General features: G+C 38.1%; 1 protein-coding gene across 1 annotated transcript in view; it reads left to right on the forward strand.

Moving 5' to 3' along the window:
- The window catches only part of GID4 (GID complex subunit 4 homolog), a 54,679-nt gene that overhangs the window by 30,240 nt on the left and 4,609 nt on the right, over positions 1 to 19,830 (forward strand). Inside the window, exons 4-5 of the mRNA XM_007507919.3 lie at positions 17,075 to 17,176; positions 19,106 to 19,236. Coding sequence (XP_007507981.2) covers positions 17,075 to 17,176; positions 19,106 to 19,236 — 233 coding nt within the window. The remainder of the gene's footprint in view (positions 1 to 17,074; positions 17,177 to 19,105; positions 19,237 to 19,830) is intronic.

The following is a 19,830-nucleotide window of genomic DNA, read 5'->3' on the forward strand; positions in this document are numbered from 1 at the left end:
GCTACTGTTGTGTCTAGAGTTATATCCTTGAAATAATGTTTGCAGTTTTCTCACAAAGCTAGTTTTTAAATGAGTAGAATTGTTACATGAAAGTATTGTACAACATACCGTGTATACATATCTTTACTTCCTGACATACTTTGTACAAAAAGGGAGGATAAAGAGGAAAAATAGGGTAAAGAAGCTCTTATCTGCAGAACATATCTCTATGCATGATCTTGTGTAGTGTTACAAGGGAATCACTTTAAAAGACTGATATATATTAATTTAAGGTCGCCAAGGAATCAGCTATGTAATTCCTAAATGAAAAACTCAAGTCAGCCGTCAGCCTTTTTTGGAGTTTAATTACAATAGGAGCAAGAAAGGAATTTGAGATATATATAGAGAGAGAAAGGGGAGAGAAGGGAATAGGGCTTAAATACCCCTTCTGTTTAGGCTGGGCCAAAAGGCCCAAGCCCTTAGATAGCTGGGGCAAAGAAAAGAGATCAGTCCCTTTCACTCACGTGTCCAAAATGGAGAAACAGTCTCAGAGGCCCCCACTTTCAGCTTCCTTCAGAGCAAGCTTCCTCAGAGCCCAGGAACCACACCCACCAAAAACTCAATCCTCTCCTCGAGTCTCCAGACCCTCCTATCTTTAAGGAAACCATCCAAGTTGCCTCCCCTCAGTCCTCACATCTACCAATCACTCTTCATCAATTTCCCTGTCAATGGAGGCTCTTGCTTAACCCAGGACCGCCCAGAGGTTTCTGGCTTTTGCACATGTCTGTTGAAGGTCATATTTTTCAAATGATTAAATCTTTACTCTTTTGTTACAGCCCTTTCTAAATCCTGTTAACTTGAGTATGGTAGAGATTGGAATAATTAAATTTTGATCTAGGCTGCAGCCCTTACTCAATCCTATTAGGACTGAATAGGGTGGAGATTTATTCCAAGTATCTCCATTGTATCAATTCTAAATCAATCAAGACTCAAAGAAATTCCTGTTCTATGCTTAAGCATAGGTCAAAGTCCTTTCCATTGTTCAGCAAAGGGTTTCTGTCCTAAAGTAATCTTAAGAAGGGAAGAGAAGGAACCTCCCATGCCAATGGAGTTCCCATTCCAATAGACTATCAGTAAGAAATTTTCCAAGTATGAAATATCCCAATGGTGAAATTTTCAACAATTATAAGTCTAAGGAAATTTGAGGTTTACAATCCCCCCTGATGATCATTGGGAGACTAGTCTCCCCATTGATCATTTAACATAATCATTTTGTAGTTCTAAATTCACTTCTAACTAAAGATATACACAATATTCAATTTTCTAAGAGAAATTAGAATAGTGAGAGAGGAAATAGAAAAGAAAAGAAAGCAAAACCAATGTTTGCTAGACGCATTGACAGAAAGCCAAATTAGGGGCAGTCCCTTTTGGCATAAATGTTACAATAAATGTTCAATCAAAAGTTCAGTCCAATCAATCACATCCAAAGTTCATTCTTGATCTTCTTGATGAAGTGTAGGTTTTTGGCATCTTTCTGCAACAGTTCATTCTCTGGATATAAAAGTTTCAAGCTTCTTTCTTGAAGATCTTTTCTTGAACAAAATCAAAGTCTTTGAATTTTTTATAACAGTAAAATCTTAAACAAAAGTCTTGGATTTTTATAAAAATATAATCTCAAACAAAAAAAAATTCAAAAAATTCTTAGATTTTAAATTAAAATACAATCCCCCCTGAAGTAAGTATTAAAAAAAAAATTATCAAGTTTAGCTCAGAATGCAATGTTCAGTTATGGGGGTGTATGTGTCAATTATCAAAAGAATAGAAAAATAATCAAAAACATAAGAAAATTTCAAAATAGACCTTGTATAGGTCCAGTTTAAAGTAATTTCTATCCCACAAGTATGTAGGACAGAATGCAGTAATATTTCACTTAGCCATTTGTAGCCAAGACTACAGGAAGTTGCCATAATATAAGAAGAAAAGAATTAGAATTCTATTTTGATGGGGAAATGTCATTCCCTTGTCTGATTTTTCCTCAGGGATATAGGGAGCCAGCATGATAGTCAAGCTTTTTACTTGTTTGAGTACTTCAAAAAGAGTGTAGATACAAGGAAGTCCTACGACTTAAACATAAGTTAAGCGTCGCAACCTCGAGTCTCACTTTAATATTTCATGTGTGCTCTATTGGCACTATTCAGGTTTAGTCTGTGCTCCTTGTTTTTATCCCTTTTCCTGGAATCAGACACAAACATTAATCACAGTCCTATAATATTTTATCAATAAATGGCAGGTTCCCATAGTTTAAAGCTTTTAGGCATATATTGATATTATAGCAAGAGTATATATATTAACTTGTATTACTGCAGGGAAAAAAAATTAATATTAATTATGTGTACCTTCAGTACAAAAATGAAAAAAAATCAAATATTCTGATAAAAAAAATAAAAGAAAAGAAATAAGAAAAAATAAGAAAAAAAAATCAGTAATTCAATATATTCTTGAGAGAAAAAAAACCAGCATCCATTTGTCTATGGATTATTATCTCCAATTCTTATGATAAGATAGAGTCACAATTCATATGATAAGATAGAGTTAATCAGTCTCAGCAGAAGATGCTTTCTTCACATGTGAGCAGTGAATCCAAGAGTCTCTTTCTCCAATCTTTATAGATGTTGGAGTAGTTAATAATATTTGGAATGGTCCTTCCCATGAAGGTTCAGTTGCTCCAGTTCGCTTGAAATTCTTGATATAAACTTTATCTCCTGGGTTCAGGTCATGCAGAGAAAAGTCTAATGGTCCAGCTTGTACTGCAGCTCCAGATTCATGAAGTTCACGTAATTTGTGCTGTAACTCCTGTATATAGGAAGCAATAGTAATATCTCCCCCTAATAGCGATGTATAAGCCGGGGAGAAAGGCTTAGCCTGTATAGGCGGATGTCCAAAAAGCATCTCAAATGGTGAAATATGTAAGTCTCCTCTAGGCCTGCTTCTAAGATAAAATAGGGCCAGAGGGAGAATTTCAGGCCATTTTAAATGGGTCTCAGTGCATAATTTGCCAATCATAGTCTTAAGTTCTTTATTCATCCTCTCCACTTGGCCTGAGCTCTGGGGGTGATATGGAACATGGAATTTTGGAGTTATCCCCAAGCAAGAATATATTTGATTTAAGACAGAATCGGTAAAATGACTCCCTCTATCGGAGTCAATACGTGCTGGTAGGCCAAAACGAGGGATAATTTCTTTTAAAAGTATCTTTGCAACAAAATCTGCTGTGGCTCGGGTTGTAGGAAATGCTTCTGGCCATCTGGTTAGTTGATCTACAATTACTAGACAAAATTTATAACGTCCAGCTTTTGGCATTGTAATGAAATCTATCTGTAGATGTTCAAAAGGTGTGTAAGCCAGAGGACGTCCCCCAAAGGCTTTTCCACGATATGCATGTTGGTTATATGCCTGGCAAATAGGGCAGGCTGAACATACTTTAGAGGCTACAGTAGTTATACCAGGGGCTATCCATACTCTCTTGACAGAGTCCACGATGCCCTGGGTGCCAAAATGACCATTTTTATGAATAGATTGGCAAATTTGGTTATAGAAACTTCTAGGGAGCAGGGGTTTTCCTTCAGGTGACACCCATACTCCATTAATTTGTTTTGCTTTAAATTTTTGTTTCCATTTTTCCACTTCCTTTTCATTATAGGAGAGTGATAAATTTAAATTATCAGTGGTTGTTAATGTTAAAATTAATCCAGGTCCTTCTATGGCTGCTAGTTTTGCAGCGGCATCTGCTCGGTCATTTCCTCTAGAGACAGGGTCAGAGCCACCTGTATGGGCAGAGCAATGAACTACAGCTAGGGCTTTAGGCAGTTTGAGAGCAGAAAGAACTTCATTAATAATTTCTGCATTAGCTATGGATTTTCCAGCTGAGGTTAAAAATCCTCTTTGGAGCCATAGCATCCCGACTGAGTGACAAATGCCGAAAGCATATCTAGAATCTGTATAAATTGTTGCCTTTTTATCCTTGGCAATTATACAAGCTTGTTTTAGAGCTATGAGTTCTGCTCCTTGAGCGCTAATGTTAGAAGGTAGTGAAGCTGACCATTCAGTGGCAAATTCTGAGACTACGGCAGCTCCAGTGTAACGTATACCATCCCTCATAAAAGAGGAACCATTGGTAAATAAAATCAGATCTGCATTGTCTAAGGGAGTGTCCAAGAGATTATCTCGAGGCTTTTCTGCCATGGACACTAATGTTTCACAGTTATGTAGTGGTTCTCCTGAAGTAGGTAAATCTGGAAGCAAGGTGGCAGGGTTAAGAGTTGAACAGCGTTTCAAGGTAATATTTTCACTATTTAATAAGGTTATTTCATACCTTGTAATTCTCTGATCCGAGAATGCCTGTGTTCTATGTTTTACCAATAATGCTTCAATCTCATGTGGGCACATTATTGTTAATGGACATCCCAATACTAAATCAACGGTTTTTGTTACTAGTAAGGCTGTAGCAGCTACTCCTCTAAGGCATGGTGGTGCTCCTGCTGCTACTGGGTCTAGTTGGGCAGAATAATAAGCAATTGGGCGCTGAGAAGGTCCCAAAGTCTGAGTTAACACACCAGAGGCTACTCCTCTTCGCTCATGCACATATAAAGTAAATGGCTTGTTGTAATCTGGGATGCCTAGAGCAGGGGCAGACATGATAGCCTTTTTCAGATCTGTTAGAGCTGACAAGTGTTCAGGCTCTAATTTGAGGGGTTCAGGAACCGAATCCTTTGTTAATGCTATAAGGGGTTTAGTGATTTCCCCATAGCAAGGAATCCATTGTCTACAAAACCCTGTTGCTCCTAAAATTGCTCTCAGCTGTTTCTTAGTGGTAGGAGCACTCAATTTTTGAATGTTCTCAATTCGTTTTGGAGAAATATAACGAGCACCCGCAGTCAAGATGAATCCCAAATATTCTACTTTTTGGAGACACCATTGAACTTTATCCTTAGAGATTTTATGTCCTCTTTTGTGCAATTCCAAAAGAAGGTGTTTGCTATCTTCTTGACATGTTTCTGCATCTGTTGAAGCCAAGAGTAGATCATCTACATATTTGATTAATTTGCTATTTTTAAATGTTATATTGTCTGTGTCTTGGCTCAAAATTTGCTCAAATAAGCTCGGACTTTCGACATAACCCTGTGGCAGCCGACACCAGGTATATTGTGAGCCCTTCCAGGTGAAAGCAAAAATATGCCTGGAGTTTTCATGTATTGGTATGGAAAAGAAAGCTGAACACAAGTCTACTACTGTAAAGTATGTAGCTGTGCTAGGAATAGATGAAATAATAGTATGTATGTTAGAAACTACGGAGTGTCTCTTTATAACATGATTATTCACTGCCCTTAGATCCTGTACGAATCTATAGATGTGCTTGCCATCGGGTCCTTTTTTTGGTTTTTTAATTGGCAGGATGGGCGTGTTGTATTCAGATTTGCAAGGGATTATTATTCCCTGTTCTATTAATGAGTTAATAACTGGTGTAATACCCTCAATTGCCTCCTTTGAGAGGGGATACTGAGGGATAGAAGGAGGTGGGCTAGATTTAGTTTTTATCTGCACAGGAACAGCAGATTTAAGTAAGCCTACATCAGAAGAAGATGTGGCCCAAAGAGACTCCGGTATATCTTTAGGTATTTCAAAAATGGAAGGTTCTTTTGCCTCCTGGTTTTCCGAGAGAAGTACAGGGAGTAAATTTAAAGATTCCTCTGGTACTTCTAATGATAATGAGCCATCTGGGGAGCAGGTTATTGTGGCTCTGAGTTTGCATAGAAGGTCCCTCCCCAGCAAATTTAAAGGGGAGTCAGGCATCAAAAGGAAGGAGTGTTGTACCTCTAGGGGTCCTACAGACACCATTCTAGGAGGAAGTCTTTTAACTCTTTGGGTTATTCCTGATACTCCCATTACATTCTCTGAGCCAATAGAATAACATTGTAAATCAGGTGTTCTCTTTAATACAGACCAGGAAGCTCCGGTGTCTAATAGACAATCATAATAGGTGTTACCCACTTTTAAGGTAACATGGGGTTCATTAGTATGGGGAGGGCAGTGGATAGGGACAACGGGTAGTAGGACATCAGGGTCTGGGAAATCAAAGGTTGTATCCTCTGATTCCTGTGCCCCAGCCCCCCCCCGGGCACCATCATTGTGTTTGGGATATTCCTTGGGCACCCCCCTGAAGGGCACCTCTCTGAGGGTCATTAGTACCTCGAGTAATTTTTGGACGAGCGCCATTTCTCATATATTGTTGAGTATTATCATTAAAATTTTCTTCAATTTGAGCATTGTCATTAAATTCCCAATTCCTATTTCTATAATTCTGGTTTCTAAAGTTCTTATTTCTATATTCATTATAGTTATTTCCATAGTCATTATTATAATTTCTAGAATTCTGGTTTCTATAACCATTATCATAATTTCTATAGTTATTATTTCTAAAACCATTATTAAACTGTGTATTCCTTCCAAACATCTTAAGAAAGGTTCTACATTCCATCATTTTGTGGCCCTTCTTCTCACAGAAGTGGCAAGTAATGGATTGATAATTGGATTTCTGGAGAGGGGCAATTGTCGTTGGTTCATTATCATGCCCACTTTCTAATTTAGTTATCCTATCTATTACACATCTCATTTTTTTCTTCATTTCCTCCATGTCATCATTATTCTCTTTCTCCTTTTCTTCGTTTCCCTTAAAAACATATATAGCTGTTTTTCGCAATTCTTCAAGGTCCATATCTGACCATCTTGGGCATTGTGTTTTAAAATAATTTTTAATTACTTTGCAAGAATTGTTTACAAATATTCTTCTAACTTGTCTTAAACTATTCTCTTTATTTAAGTCCCAATCTAAGTATCTGTCCCCAAACTCGATAATTCTGTCCATAAATCTGGAGGGTGTTTCGTTTTCCTTTTGCTTAATTTTTTCCAGTTCCATCCACTTATCTGTACTGTCCGCACATTCCTTCATGGCCGTGAGGATGGCCTCTCTACAACGGTATAGTTGTAGATAGTCCTCAGGATTATTATAGTCCCATTCGGGATCCTGAGATGGCCAATGTGCTGCATTACGCCCCCGGGTTTTGTTGACATGAGCAATTATTTTATTTTTTTCACGTTCACTTAAAAAAGCCTGTAGTAAGCTCTCAACGTCCTTGTAAGACGGATTATATTGAAAAAATATGTCTCCCATCTTTTTTGTTACTAGAAAAGGATCTTGTTCATATGTGGGGATATTTCGTGTAAATTCATTTATTTCTTGGGGAGTAAACGGTATCCTATGTCTTAAAGTCACCACATCCCCATTTCGTCCTATTTCAGGTACTTCTCTTAGAGGAAAAAACAGGCCTCTAGTTGGATTTTGCACCTGTGGGTCAGTTTGACAAGGACAGGTTTCTCTAGGAGGACAAGATCTCCCTTGCATTGGAATTTGGTTTTCTGTAGGAGAAGGAACATGAGAAGCTGGGATTGCAGGGGAAGGGTTTTGGGGATTAAATTCAGACAAGATTTGCACTGCACGAGAGAAGCAGTCTGTTAACTGGGCTATAGGGAAGGTGTTTTCCATCTCTATTTCAGGGAAGGAAATTTCCTCATTCAAAGGTTCAGAAACAGGTCTGTTTCTGGTAGAGTGGGTGTTTGCCCATTGATCCTGTAAGAAACATTTTAGATCTTCTAATTGGGCTTGCATTTTTTCCTCAATTTTTCCTATTTTATCTTCCATATCTCCCATTTTATCCTCAATATTTCCTATTTTATTCTCAATATTTCCTATTTTATCCTCAAGTTTTTCTATTTTATTCTCAATATTTCCTATTTTATCCTCAATTTTTTCTATTGTATCCTCAATTTTTTCTATTGTATCCTCAATTTTTTCTATTTTATCCTCAATATTTTCTATTTTATCCTCAATATTTTCTATTTTATCCTCATTTTTTTCTATTTTATCCTCAACATTTTCTATTTTATCCTCAATATTTTCTATTTTATCCTCATTTTGTTTTATTTTATCCTCATTTTGTTTTATTTTATCCTCATTTTGTTTTATTTTATCCTCATTTTGTTTTATTTTATCCTCATTTTGTTTTATTTTATCCTCAATATTTTTTATTTTTTCATCTCTAAATATAGTATTGAGGAGTACAAAAATGACAGTACCTATTAATATAAAAATTTGGAGGTATCCTTCATTCCTCAATGCCCCTACTTCTTCAGCTGCCATATAATTGTCAAAGAATGTAGTACTCATTTTTATGTGTATATTTTGTAATTTCACAAAACACGTGGGGAGCAGGGCAAAGCAACAAACTTTCCACAGGGTTTTTTTTTTTTTTAATCCAGGAAGTTGTTCCTTAAGGGAAAGGATATTTAGAAACAGTTCTTCCAGCCAGGACTTTAGAGTCCTGTTGCTGAGATTTAAAAACAGCTGTTTTCTGTCTATCAGAGTCACACAGCTGGGAAGTATCTGAGGTCCGATTTGAACCCAGGACCTTCTGCCTCTAGGGCTGGCTCTCAATCCGCTGAGCTACCCAGCTGTCCCTTAAGATTAAAGGGAAGAAAAAGAAAAAACTGCTGATTCCAATTTAACTTAAGGAGAAAAGAGAAAAAGTTTTTTATACTCACGTGTTCTAGCAGCTGTGTCTTTAAGCCAAGTTTTTTTTTTTTTTTTTTTTAAAAAGGACTAAGTGGTGAAACAGTATAGTAAAAAGGCAAGGAAAAAGTTTTATTGAGAGGATTCTTTAGACTCCCGTGTGGTCAGCCACAATGTTACAAGGGAATCACTTTAAAAGACTGATATATATTAATTTAAGGTCGCCAAGGAATCAGCTATGTAATTCCTAAATGAAAAACTCAAGTCAGCCGTCAGCCTTTTTTGGAGTTTAATTACAATAGGAGCAAGAAAGGAATTTGAGATATATATAGAGAGAGAAAGGGGAGAGAAGGGAATAGGGCTTAAATACCCCTTCTGTTTAGGCTGGGCCAAAAGGCCCAAGCCCTTAGATAGCTGGGGCAAAGAAACGAGATCAGTCCCTTTCACTCACGTGTCCAAAATGGAGAAACAGTCTCAGAGGCCCCCACTTTCAGCTTCCTTCAGAGCAAGCTTCCTCAGAGCCCAGGAACCACACCCACCAAAAACTCAATCCTCTCCTCGAGTCTCCAGACCCTCCTATCTTTAAGGAAACCATCCAAGTTGCCTCCCCTCAGTCCTCACATCTACCAATCACTCTTCATCAATTTCCCTGTCAATGGAGGCTCTTGCTTAACCCAGGACCGCCCAGAGGTTTCTGGCTTTTGCACATGTCTGTTGAAGGTCATATTTTTCAAATGATTAAATCTTTACTCTTTTGTTACAGCCCTTTCTAAATCCTGTTAACTTGAGTATGGTAGAGATTGGAATAATTAAATTTTGATCTAGGCTGCAGCCCTTACTCAATCCTATTAGGACTGAATAGGGTGGAGATTTATTCCAAGTATCTCCATTGTATCAATTCTAAATCAATCAAGACTCAAAGAAATTCCTGTTCTATGCTTAAGCATAGGTCAAAGTCCTTTCCATTGTTCAGCAAAGGGTTTCTGTCCTAAAGTAATCTTAAGAAGGGAAGAGAAGGAACCTCCCATGCCAATGGAGTTCCCATTCTAATAGACTATCAGTAAGAAATTTTCCAAGTATGAAATATCCCAATGGTGAAATTTTCAACAATTATAAGTCTAAGGAAATTTGAGGTTTACAGTAGTCTGTTTGCAGTAATTAATTACTTTAAATATCATACTTCAGCAGTTACCTCAACCATCAAATGTGTTTGAACTTGCCTATTCTACATGTGTCACCCATATGCCTGTATGTGTTAAAAAGGCCTTGTCACTTTATGGAAAATTAAGAATTTTCATTTGAATTTCTGATTTTGCAAGATAAAAATAACTTGCCTCCTTCCACATATTTATTCACAAACATTTGTGCTTAGGGAATACTGGAAGGTGAAATAGATGTCCAGGTCACCAATATAAAAACATGCCACTTCACTGAACAGTTACTAGGCCTAGAAGTGCCTTTGCTAACTCCTTCACATGAGCCTCTGTAGACAAAGACCTGTGATCACATGAGACCTAGGAGTGGGCCTTATAACTACGGTAATTTTGAAGTAGTGATGAGCATAAATGATATCTGCATAAGCTGTAACAATGCTATGATACTATCTTTGATTTCTGTCGATAACAAAGTTACAGGTATGGTAATACTACTGTGGTTTGTTGCCTATTCTTTTAATTGAAAGATTTACAAAAATGAATAGATCCCAGCCTAAGAACCTCTATCCTAGAGGTAACAGGGAGCCCCTAGAGTTTATTGAGCAGGATAATGATATGATTAATCCTTTGGTTTTGGACGATTGCTATGATTGCTTTATATAGAAAGGAGAGACTTTAGGCAGGGGAGGTCATCTCATTGGCAATTACCTTAATGTAGGTGAAAGGTGCTGAGGGAATGAATTAGCTCTGCCTGAGTTGAGAGGTGACAGATTCGAGAGATACTGTAGAGACAGAATCAAGATTAATAATTGATAAGATTATATGAGGTAAAGGAGAGTGAGAAGTCAGGAATGACTAAGCACCTAAGTAATTGGGGGGAAAGTAGTAGCCTCTTTATAAATAGGGAAATTTGAAGACGAGTGGGTTTGGGTGAAAAGATAATTCTGTTTTAGACAATGTAGACTTTGAGATGCCTACAGGGCACCACATTTTCAAATGTGTAATAAGCAGTTGGTACTCTGAGACCGAAGGTCAGGAGGGAGACATAGGGAAGCATGTGTAGATCTGGGAGTAAACTGCACATAGATGATAATACAGTCTAGGTAAATAACTAGGTATGTACAAACTATATTTAATGTAAATGAAAGATGGTCTCAGAGGGAAGGGACCATAGGTGGAAAGGTGGGATCTGAGCTGAGTCTTGCAGGAAACCAAAGAAGTCAGGAGTCCATCAACATACATTGCAATGTGCCAGGCAGCATGCTAAGGTTTAGATGAAAAATAAAGTAAAATACAGCCCCTACCTTCAAGGAGCTCACATTCTAAGTAAGAGTCAATTTGCAAATATCTGTGTACATATAAGATATGTGCACATGCAAATGCAGAGAAAGAGAATAAATGGAAAGTTATCTCAAAGGGATGGCAACTTATGTAGGCTATTGGGAAAGGCTTCTTGTAGAAGGTAAGGTTTTAGGAAATCATGAAGGCCAAGAGGCAGAGACAAGATGGGAGAGAGTTCCAAGCATGGAGGATGGCCAGGGAAAAGGCAAAAAATTTGGAGATAGAGTGTTGTGTTTGAGGAATAGCCAGGAAACCAATGTCACTGATCTCAGAATATATGGAATGGGGTAGGGGGTAAGAAGACTGGGAAGGCAGTCGAAAGGACTTTAAAAGCCAAACTGAATTTTATAATTGATCCTTGAGCTTTGTGAGCTGTTGGAGTTCATAGGGGTTGGAGTTGGGGGAGGGAGGGTGTTTGTGTTTATGGTTAGACCTGATCTAACCATAGGGAAGATTACTCTGGTTGAGTGGAGGATGGGCTTGTAAGATGCGAGATTCAGCCTATGAAATATTATTGAGCATCACGTGGACAGGTACATGGTAGGTATGTGTAGGTTCCAGTATGTAAGTCCTGAGAAGCTCTGAAGAATAGGAGTAAAGATGTCATTAAGCAGCCATGTGTGATTGGAAGAGAAGATGGGCTATTCACAGTGAGAAAGACAACAGATGGGCAGCTGCAAAGCTCGTCCCCTTTCAAAGTCAGCCTCCATCACATTGGGTGGCTCACCTTAGGAGAAGCTTGAATACAGGTTTCACAGGAAAGGCAGGCATGGTTCAAGTCTGATTTACATCCTGAGAGAGAAGTTTTAAATGGTGATCACAGAACCATTTAAGTATAGTCTTTAAATCCCTAGGACTAGTTACTAGTGAAATACTTCTGTTAAGTTCAGCCCTGTTCCTCATGCCTTTGCCATTAAGAATAGGAAGATAAACAAATTTTGGCAAGGGATAGCAAGAAATCTAAAATGGAGAAGAAAACTGACAGTATAGACACGAATTTCATTCTTTCAGTGTCCTACTTATTTAAACACCTTTTCTAAGCAAACTCTTCTTGCTATGCCATTGAAGATGTGGGTGTGTGGAGTGAAGGCAGAGATAATTAAGACATCTTACCCCTTGTGGAGCTTATAATTTAGTAGAAAGAAAGAAAAGCCATTAAGAAGTGAGAAAATTGTTCCTTTTAATGGATAGTAGCTAGGAAAAACTCATAATTAGAATCTTTTAAAATTATTTTCTCTCTTGTGGCCAAGAAAAAACAATGGCATCTTCCCACTAAGTTACCAGTATGATCAAAAACAGTTGTCATGGATTTTTAAAAATTTCCATTTACAGTATTATGGATTCCAGAATTTTGTTCTTTCCATCAGTGCTCATTAACTTGGCAGCCTGGTATATCAATCTTCTTTTAAAAGACTTTATTTCTATATGGTCCTTGCCTCATAATTATTTTTACAAGCCTTAGAAGTAGTGGCAGTGGGGTGGAGATATACCTGTTGGTTACCCGGGTTTATAAGGCCCTAATGGAGAGGCTGCTGAGGTTTTCCAAATCTGACAACCACTACCTACCCGTGCTAATTTCTATGGGGACAGATAATTCTGTCAAAAAGACTTAAAGAAGCCTTGGTATGGGGTTGTAGAGATCTTAATAAGAAGCTGGAGACCTTAAATGTATAGTAGATGCCGATTAAAGGTAGGAAAGTCAGAAGAAAGGCAAATTTGGAAAGTTGAAGAGCTGGCTTAAAGCGATGTCTCAATAAAATTTTAATTCTGGATTATGGCTTAAAATATAGAAATGATGGACTCTTGGCTCAGGGTAACATGTACCTGATATGGATTGGCAGAAATATATTTTCTTATAATTGTGCTAGTCTGATAAATTTCTACTTATGCTGATGAGCATTGATAGAAGAAATCACACTTTTGTGCTAGTTCATATGCCAATTAATTTATCTCATTCCCCCTTCTCTTGCTTTCTCATTTGAGAAAATCAAGGATATTCATCTTGATCTCCTTCTCTCTCAGTGTCACACCTCAAAACCCTTCTACATCTTTACACTCATTTTCTATCCTTTTTTTAAATTCAACACCAACCTTTATTGGTATTTTTTTGTTCTTTATACCATTTGACTCATAGTATACTTTTTATAAACTTTCATCTATGTTCCCAGAAACATACTATATACCCAAAAAAGTTTTCCCTTTTGTGTCTAAATACCAAAGATCTTATAAAGTCTATCCTTTTTTAAAAAGTAATATTTTATTTCCCCCAATTATATGTAAAAATGATTTTTAGCATTCATTAAACATTTTTTTAAATTTCCAGATTCTCTTCTTCCTATCTACCTCTCTACATCAGATTTTACATGTGCGGTCATGTAAAATGTTTTTTCCATTTTAGCTATTTTATAGAAGAGATCTTGAACAGCAGAAAGAAGGAAATGAAATATAATATGTTTTGGTCTGCATTCAGACTCACATTAGTTTTTGTTTGACCTTAAACTTCCCTCATAGAATTGATACTGTACATTGGTTCCAAGGCAGAAAAGCAATAAGCTAGGCAATGGGGGTTAAGGGACTTGCCTAGGGTCACAGAGCTAGGAAGTGCCTGAGGTCAAATTTGAACCCAGGACGTGCCATCTTTGAGCCTGGCTCTCAGTCCACTGAGCCACCTAGTTGCCTCCTGTGGATGCTTTTGATGGATACTCTGTCTTCTGTGTTCTGAAGTTCTGGGCAATTTTCTTGTATAGTGTACTGTTTTTTTAATTTGTGTCATTCTGGGAGACCCATAAACCTTATGTTGTCCTTACCCATCTTTCTTCAAGATCATTGTGTTTTTCTGAGTGGAGATCATGCTTTCTTTTCATGTTTCTTTTAGCATTTCTCGTCTTCCTTCCTGTCTTTGAATTTCTAATCATTTATCTTCTCCTTTTTTTGTTTTGTTTTGTTTGTTTTTTGGTAAAATTTGCTGCCACAAATTCAAGTTTTTGTGTGTTGTCATTTCTTTCTCCTTTGCAGGCCATAAATCTTGCTTTTATGATTCTTATTTCTCTTTTAAACCATTCAGAAACATCCTGCTGTGGTTCCATGCTCTCTTAATTCATTTTACTTTGTCTTGTAATACTTATTCACAGATGCCTGTGCTCTTTTCCCTGATCTGGAGGCCATTTCCCCTTCTATTATTAATAGTTTCCCTGATGGTTTATCTGTTTATGTTCAAGGTCTTTAATTGAGTTTTCTTCCTCCTGAGGTCTTTGGCAATTTCATCCTTTTGTCTTTATGTTCTCTTACTGCTCACTTCCCTTTTGATGGTACGTTCCCTGGGGGCTCTATCTCAAAGCTGCACAGGCTTCCTCCCCTGCTATGCAGTTTGTGGTTCACCAGCCTCCTTCTTCCCCAAATGACTTCTGAGAGGATAGAGAACAGGGCCCAGTTGAGTGCTGGGCTCTTTTTCTTAGGTTTAGTGGAGTGCTTCCAGCCCTCCCATACCTCCTGCCCTAATTCCCCCATTGCTCAGTTCTCTGGCTGACCACTACTGTTCCTTGCTGCTGTTGCAACCTTAGCAAACTCCTGCCAATTGGTCTCCTTGGTGGCATTAGTAGGAGAAAGAAACGGTTGTGATATACAGTAGAATCGTGTTGCAAGTGTGCACTTGGCTCATGTCACCTTGCTGGCAGCGTGGTGCGGGAAGGGAGGCAATGTTGAGTAAGTGTATTTGGGGTTAGGAATTAAACCCTTTACCTGCTGGTTCAACTAGTTTGTACCTGGTTTGGGTTCTTGGTGTCCTAGACGAGGAAGACACGTGAAACTACTTTATATCCCTGGTATGAAATTCCCATTTTGTAGTGTAGTCTTCTATCATATTGGACATGTGACCTCAGAGTATCCAGGCACCCCCCCCATTATCGCTTAGTTATTCCTCTGACCCCCGAGTACAGCCAAATCAGATTAAAATCTAATTGGGAAATACTTAACAAAATAAATTAAAATAGAATAGATAGATATAGATAATAGATACATAACCTAGATAATGTTCATGTAACGTTTTCTTTGTATGTGTAGTATGTGACCTGCAGGGCTCCTTATGTGCGGTTTAGTAATCCCCCCTTTCTATTTGAGTTTGGCACCACTGATATAGAGGACCCCTTCTTTTTGGCTCTTCTCTATTCTTAGCTTAAGTGACCCTACTAGTTCTCTCCATCTGTCCTTTGTCGATCTCATCTGTTAAGTGTCATCTATACACAGATGGCTCCTAATCTAATATAGGGTCCTAATTTGTCCTCTGCTTACTGCCCGTCTCCTATAGAGGCTTCCGAGATTCAAGTTATGCAAAACAGATTTCCTATCTTCACTCCATGAATTCACCCCTCTTCAAAACTTTTCTGTGTCTTTTGAGGGCCGCAGTCAGAGTTATCCTCAAATCACTGAATAATCGAGATTCTTTGAACTTTCAGGCCTCCTTAGAGAGCCTGAATCTACCCAAGACACCTGCCTCTCCCTTTTCCTTTGTAATCCCCCTTACCAGAAGCTGAGCTGGCTTCAGGACTTTTGGAGGTTCCTGGGATTGTACGTAGTGCCTGGGCTGGAATTGTACCTGTCTTTTCACAGTGATCTTCTGGGATATGGCTTTCTTTCAATGTGACTCCGATAGGAGAGAAGCTCACTTTCTGAGTCTTTTTTTTTTTTAACTTTACACTTTACCTTTCATCTCAGAAACAACACTTGGTACTGGTTCCAAGACAGAAGAGTAGTGAGGCAATGAGGTTAAGTGACTTGCCCAAGGTCACACAGCTAGAAAGTGTCTGAGGCTAGATTTGAACCCAGGACCTCCCATCTCTAGGCCTGGCTCTTAATCCACTGAGGCACCCAGCTGCCCCTGATTCTGAGTTGGTCTTAACAGTAACAGAAATGGTGTTAACCTTTGGTTTTTGTTCCCTCTCCACCCCCTACTTGCTCAGAGTGCCCAAAGGCTGTTGGTCTGGATAGAGGCATTAACTGAGCGGTTTCCTTTTGGTTTCAATTCTTTTCAATCTTTCCTGGGCAATTTCACCTTGATATATACATACTTGATGTCTGTCTCTGAATCTTTCTGTGCTGTGACCAACTCGCATTAACTGTGACCAACTTGCGTTGGTGCAAAGAGTTCCCAGATCAGGCATTCATCAAATTAATGACATCACAGATGTGACAGCAGGTTGGTTGTGAGGTTCAAATGAGATAATAAAGAATATAAAAATTTTCAAATCCTAAAAGTGAGCAGAGAAATAAACATCTACCTACCCATATACTTATCACATATACATACCGATTGTTATATAGTATTTTCTAATCCTGAAACCCCTCCAGCGTGACACTTCAGTTTCCAGCTTTTCCTTCCTCTCCTCCTTGACTTTTAAACCTACTTAATTGGATTGTAGTGTCATGGTTTGCTGCCATTAACAGTAATGTACATATCCCGCTCTGAAAAGTCCTTGGTCTTGGTGTCCTACTTTGTTAGTGCTTTAAATGGAAAATTCTACCTAAAGACTATCCGTAGAATATGAGAATAAATAACTTTAGAACAATTTTACACTACTTATTTGTTTTCTCTGTTGAAGTAAATTAATTGGCTTCTCCCTTTATATGTGGGGTGGTATTGTTTAAAAACCAGTAGGTTTTGAGTCTAAAGAGTAGGACTCCTTTATTCAGGTTGTATCCCTTCCTCCAGGTTTGAATTTGCTTCTAGTTTTTACCTTCATTTCTATGGCTGTCCTGATGTTTTCTTCAGAGTGCTTTATTTGGGGTAGGTATTCCTTCGATCATCCGGGGGGGATCTAGGGCCATACTCCTGAGGCCTAATACATGTTCATGAATGGCTTTTGTAAGATAAGCCTAGCCCTTCGTCCTGTCAAAATTGGAAACTGTGCCTAGACCTTATGGGTACAATTCTGAAGTGGTATTTTGTTGATAGAAAACATTGTGCTTTGCCTTTTGTTTTCAGGGCAAGTTTCAGGCTTTTTATCAGTATGCAAAATCATTTAACTCAGATGACTTTGATTATGAAGAGCTGAAGAATGGGGATTATGTCTTCATGAGGTGGAAGGTAAGCATTGTACTTTGAGTAGTCTCTCGGGGAACTACTCCCAACCAAAGATTTCTCACATTTAATGTTGAGTACATGTTGCTTTCATAGCATTACTGGCTAATTCAAGCACAGATCCAGAAGAAGAATTATAAAAGCATATGCACTACTAATCTCCTAAATGATTTCGGTAGGTTGTCCCAAATGTCTTAGTGCAATTTTAAGTTGGTAAAGTCTAAAGACATTTTGGACCTTCCTGTATTTGATTCAGACTGTAGTGATTAGTTGCTTATTCTTACCTAAGTTACTTTTCAACCACTCTCAGGATGCCAATTTTTTCCCCCGTAAATTTTAATTTTCCCCCCTAAGAATTATTCCCCCAAAATTTGTATCACATATGTTGTATTGCATATTCTTGGCTAAGGGTGTTCTCAGTCCCCTTAAATTTAGTGAATTGTTGATACTTAGGTCAGTTGAAGATATCAAATGATACTTCAATCTTTTCTTTTACCATATGCCGTCCCTTTGGCTTAATGTAGCAACTCTAATCCATAACCAGTGCAGGAAATAAGGAACCATGGATTAGCATTTGGGTTGTCCACTCAAGAGTCCCCAGTGCAAACCTTGGACTTTTGTTTCAGAAAATATTTGTTTGCTCTGACTGTAGTACTTTGTTTTGTTTTGTTTTTTAGTTGTAGCATATAACCGTATGTTAGCAAAATTGCTGATCAAATTTCCTGCCATGGTATATGTTTCTTCTAATTCAGAGTGATCTTTTATTGTGGGAATTCTTCTACTCCTTGAAAAGCTGGTTTCTATAGAGTGATAATTCTCAGTCCTCGTTATGTGACACCTTAGTATATTTGATGATCTCAAAGGATCCTGTGAAACTCAGACAAAAATTAATTCATTTAAGCAATAAAAATGTTTTTTGATGAAATGTGAGAGAATGTGAAAATTTTAAAAAAAGGGCAGCTTAGAGGATTGAGAGCCAGACCCAGAGATGGGAGCTCCTGGGTTCAAATCTGGCCTCAGACACTTCCTCGCGGTGTGACCTTGGGCAAGTCACTTAACCCCCATTGCCTAGCCTTTACTACTTTTCTGCTTTAGAACCAATACATAATATTGATTCCATAATGGAAAGTAAGGATTTAAAAAAAAAAAAGATGTTCATAGTTTGGGTCAGAGAACCTATCACGTGATGCCTGAGAATCCTCCAGGTGGTCTCCTATCTTGTCTCTAATAAAATTACTCCTTACATCTGTCTGTCCTTTCGATTCCAGCAGGAAATAATAATAGCCTTCTTGTATCCTATTTTGATGTCTCATCAAGAGTGATTCTCTTCTCTTGATGTTAATGAAGGGTTTTTTGGTGGTGGTTGTTTCTTTGGTGGCAGGCTAGAGGGGTTTGGTAAGTTGTCTTCTGGAGGCTTGGCTCTTCCTATGACTGCATATTGACTCAGAAAATCACAAATTAGCATTACCTGTGTTTTATTGTATTTTATTAATTTTGGTAAACATTTCCCAATTATATTTTAATCTGTTTCTGGTTGGGGTAGAGGGAAGGGGTACTCTCCAGTTAGACACTTCTGCTATAGACATGCTTAAAATATTGGCCTGATCGCTTTAGTGTGAAGTAAAGACTTATTTTAATTGGACCATTTAGTCTAGGGGGCGGGGAAGACCACATACTACCTTTTCAGAGTTTTTGTTTATAAGGGAACTTACAACATTACTTGTTATTTTAATATATGAAAGCCAGTAGTATGTAGATATTCTTCAGACTACTTACACACCTATAGTTACTACTTAGTGCACATTTCAGACCAATGTACCATTCCTTTACTGAAGGTATCGAGGACAGCATCATTTAGGGTAAATCGCCAAGAAAATCAGATTTGTTGTTGGAAAGCATTTACAGTGGCTTAAACATTCTTCTTCATCTGTGCAGGAACAGTTCCTAGTTCCAGATCACACAATCAAAGACATCAGTGGTGCTTCCTTTGCTGGGTTTTATTACATCTGCTTCCAGAAATCTGCAGCCTCTATAGAGGGCTATTACTACCATAGGAGTTCAGAATGGTAAGAAAGATCCCCCTTCTTTTTCAAAATCAAAGATAACAAGCTAAAGACAAAAGAGTTCTTGCTATTCTCAAACTCTGGTATCCGATCCAAGTTTTTATTCTGTGATACAAAATAAAGAAATCTTCCTAGTATGAAAATTCATAAGGCAATTTAAATTGTTGTGCTTCGTGTGACTGACTGCTATTGAGGGTCTTTTAAACATTTTTACCTTCCAGTGGTGGGTGTTCACCTGTCCATATAAAGTAGGTAATATAGAGCAAAGAGAATTAGGTGATAGACATACTTAGAAACATAAGATTTAGAGTGGAAGGAACCTTAGAGATCATCTCGCCAGAGTTTGTTAGTAGACAGTCAGAGGGATAAGGGGCTGGGCTGCTCCCCTCTCTGTCCAGGGGCCCCTGAAGACATTTCTGACATCATTCAGCCCTCTAAGAGGTTTGCCATCACGGATCTAGTCCAACCTCTGAGCACTGGGGTTTAGGAGAGGATGTAACATATTTTTGCTGCCTTGTCAGATTTTTGCCATGATTAGCAAATGACTAGGACTCTGGACAGTGCAGATCAAATTGTGAAGAATGTGCCTTTTGATAT

Source organism: Monodelphis domestica, chromosome 7 (assembly GCF_027887165.1).
Source record: "Monodelphis domestica isolate mMonDom1 chromosome 7, mMonDom1.pri, whole genome shotgun sequence".
Lineage (NCBI taxonomy): Eukaryota > Metazoa > Chordata > Mammalia > Didelphimorphia > Didelphidae > Monodelphis > Monodelphis domestica.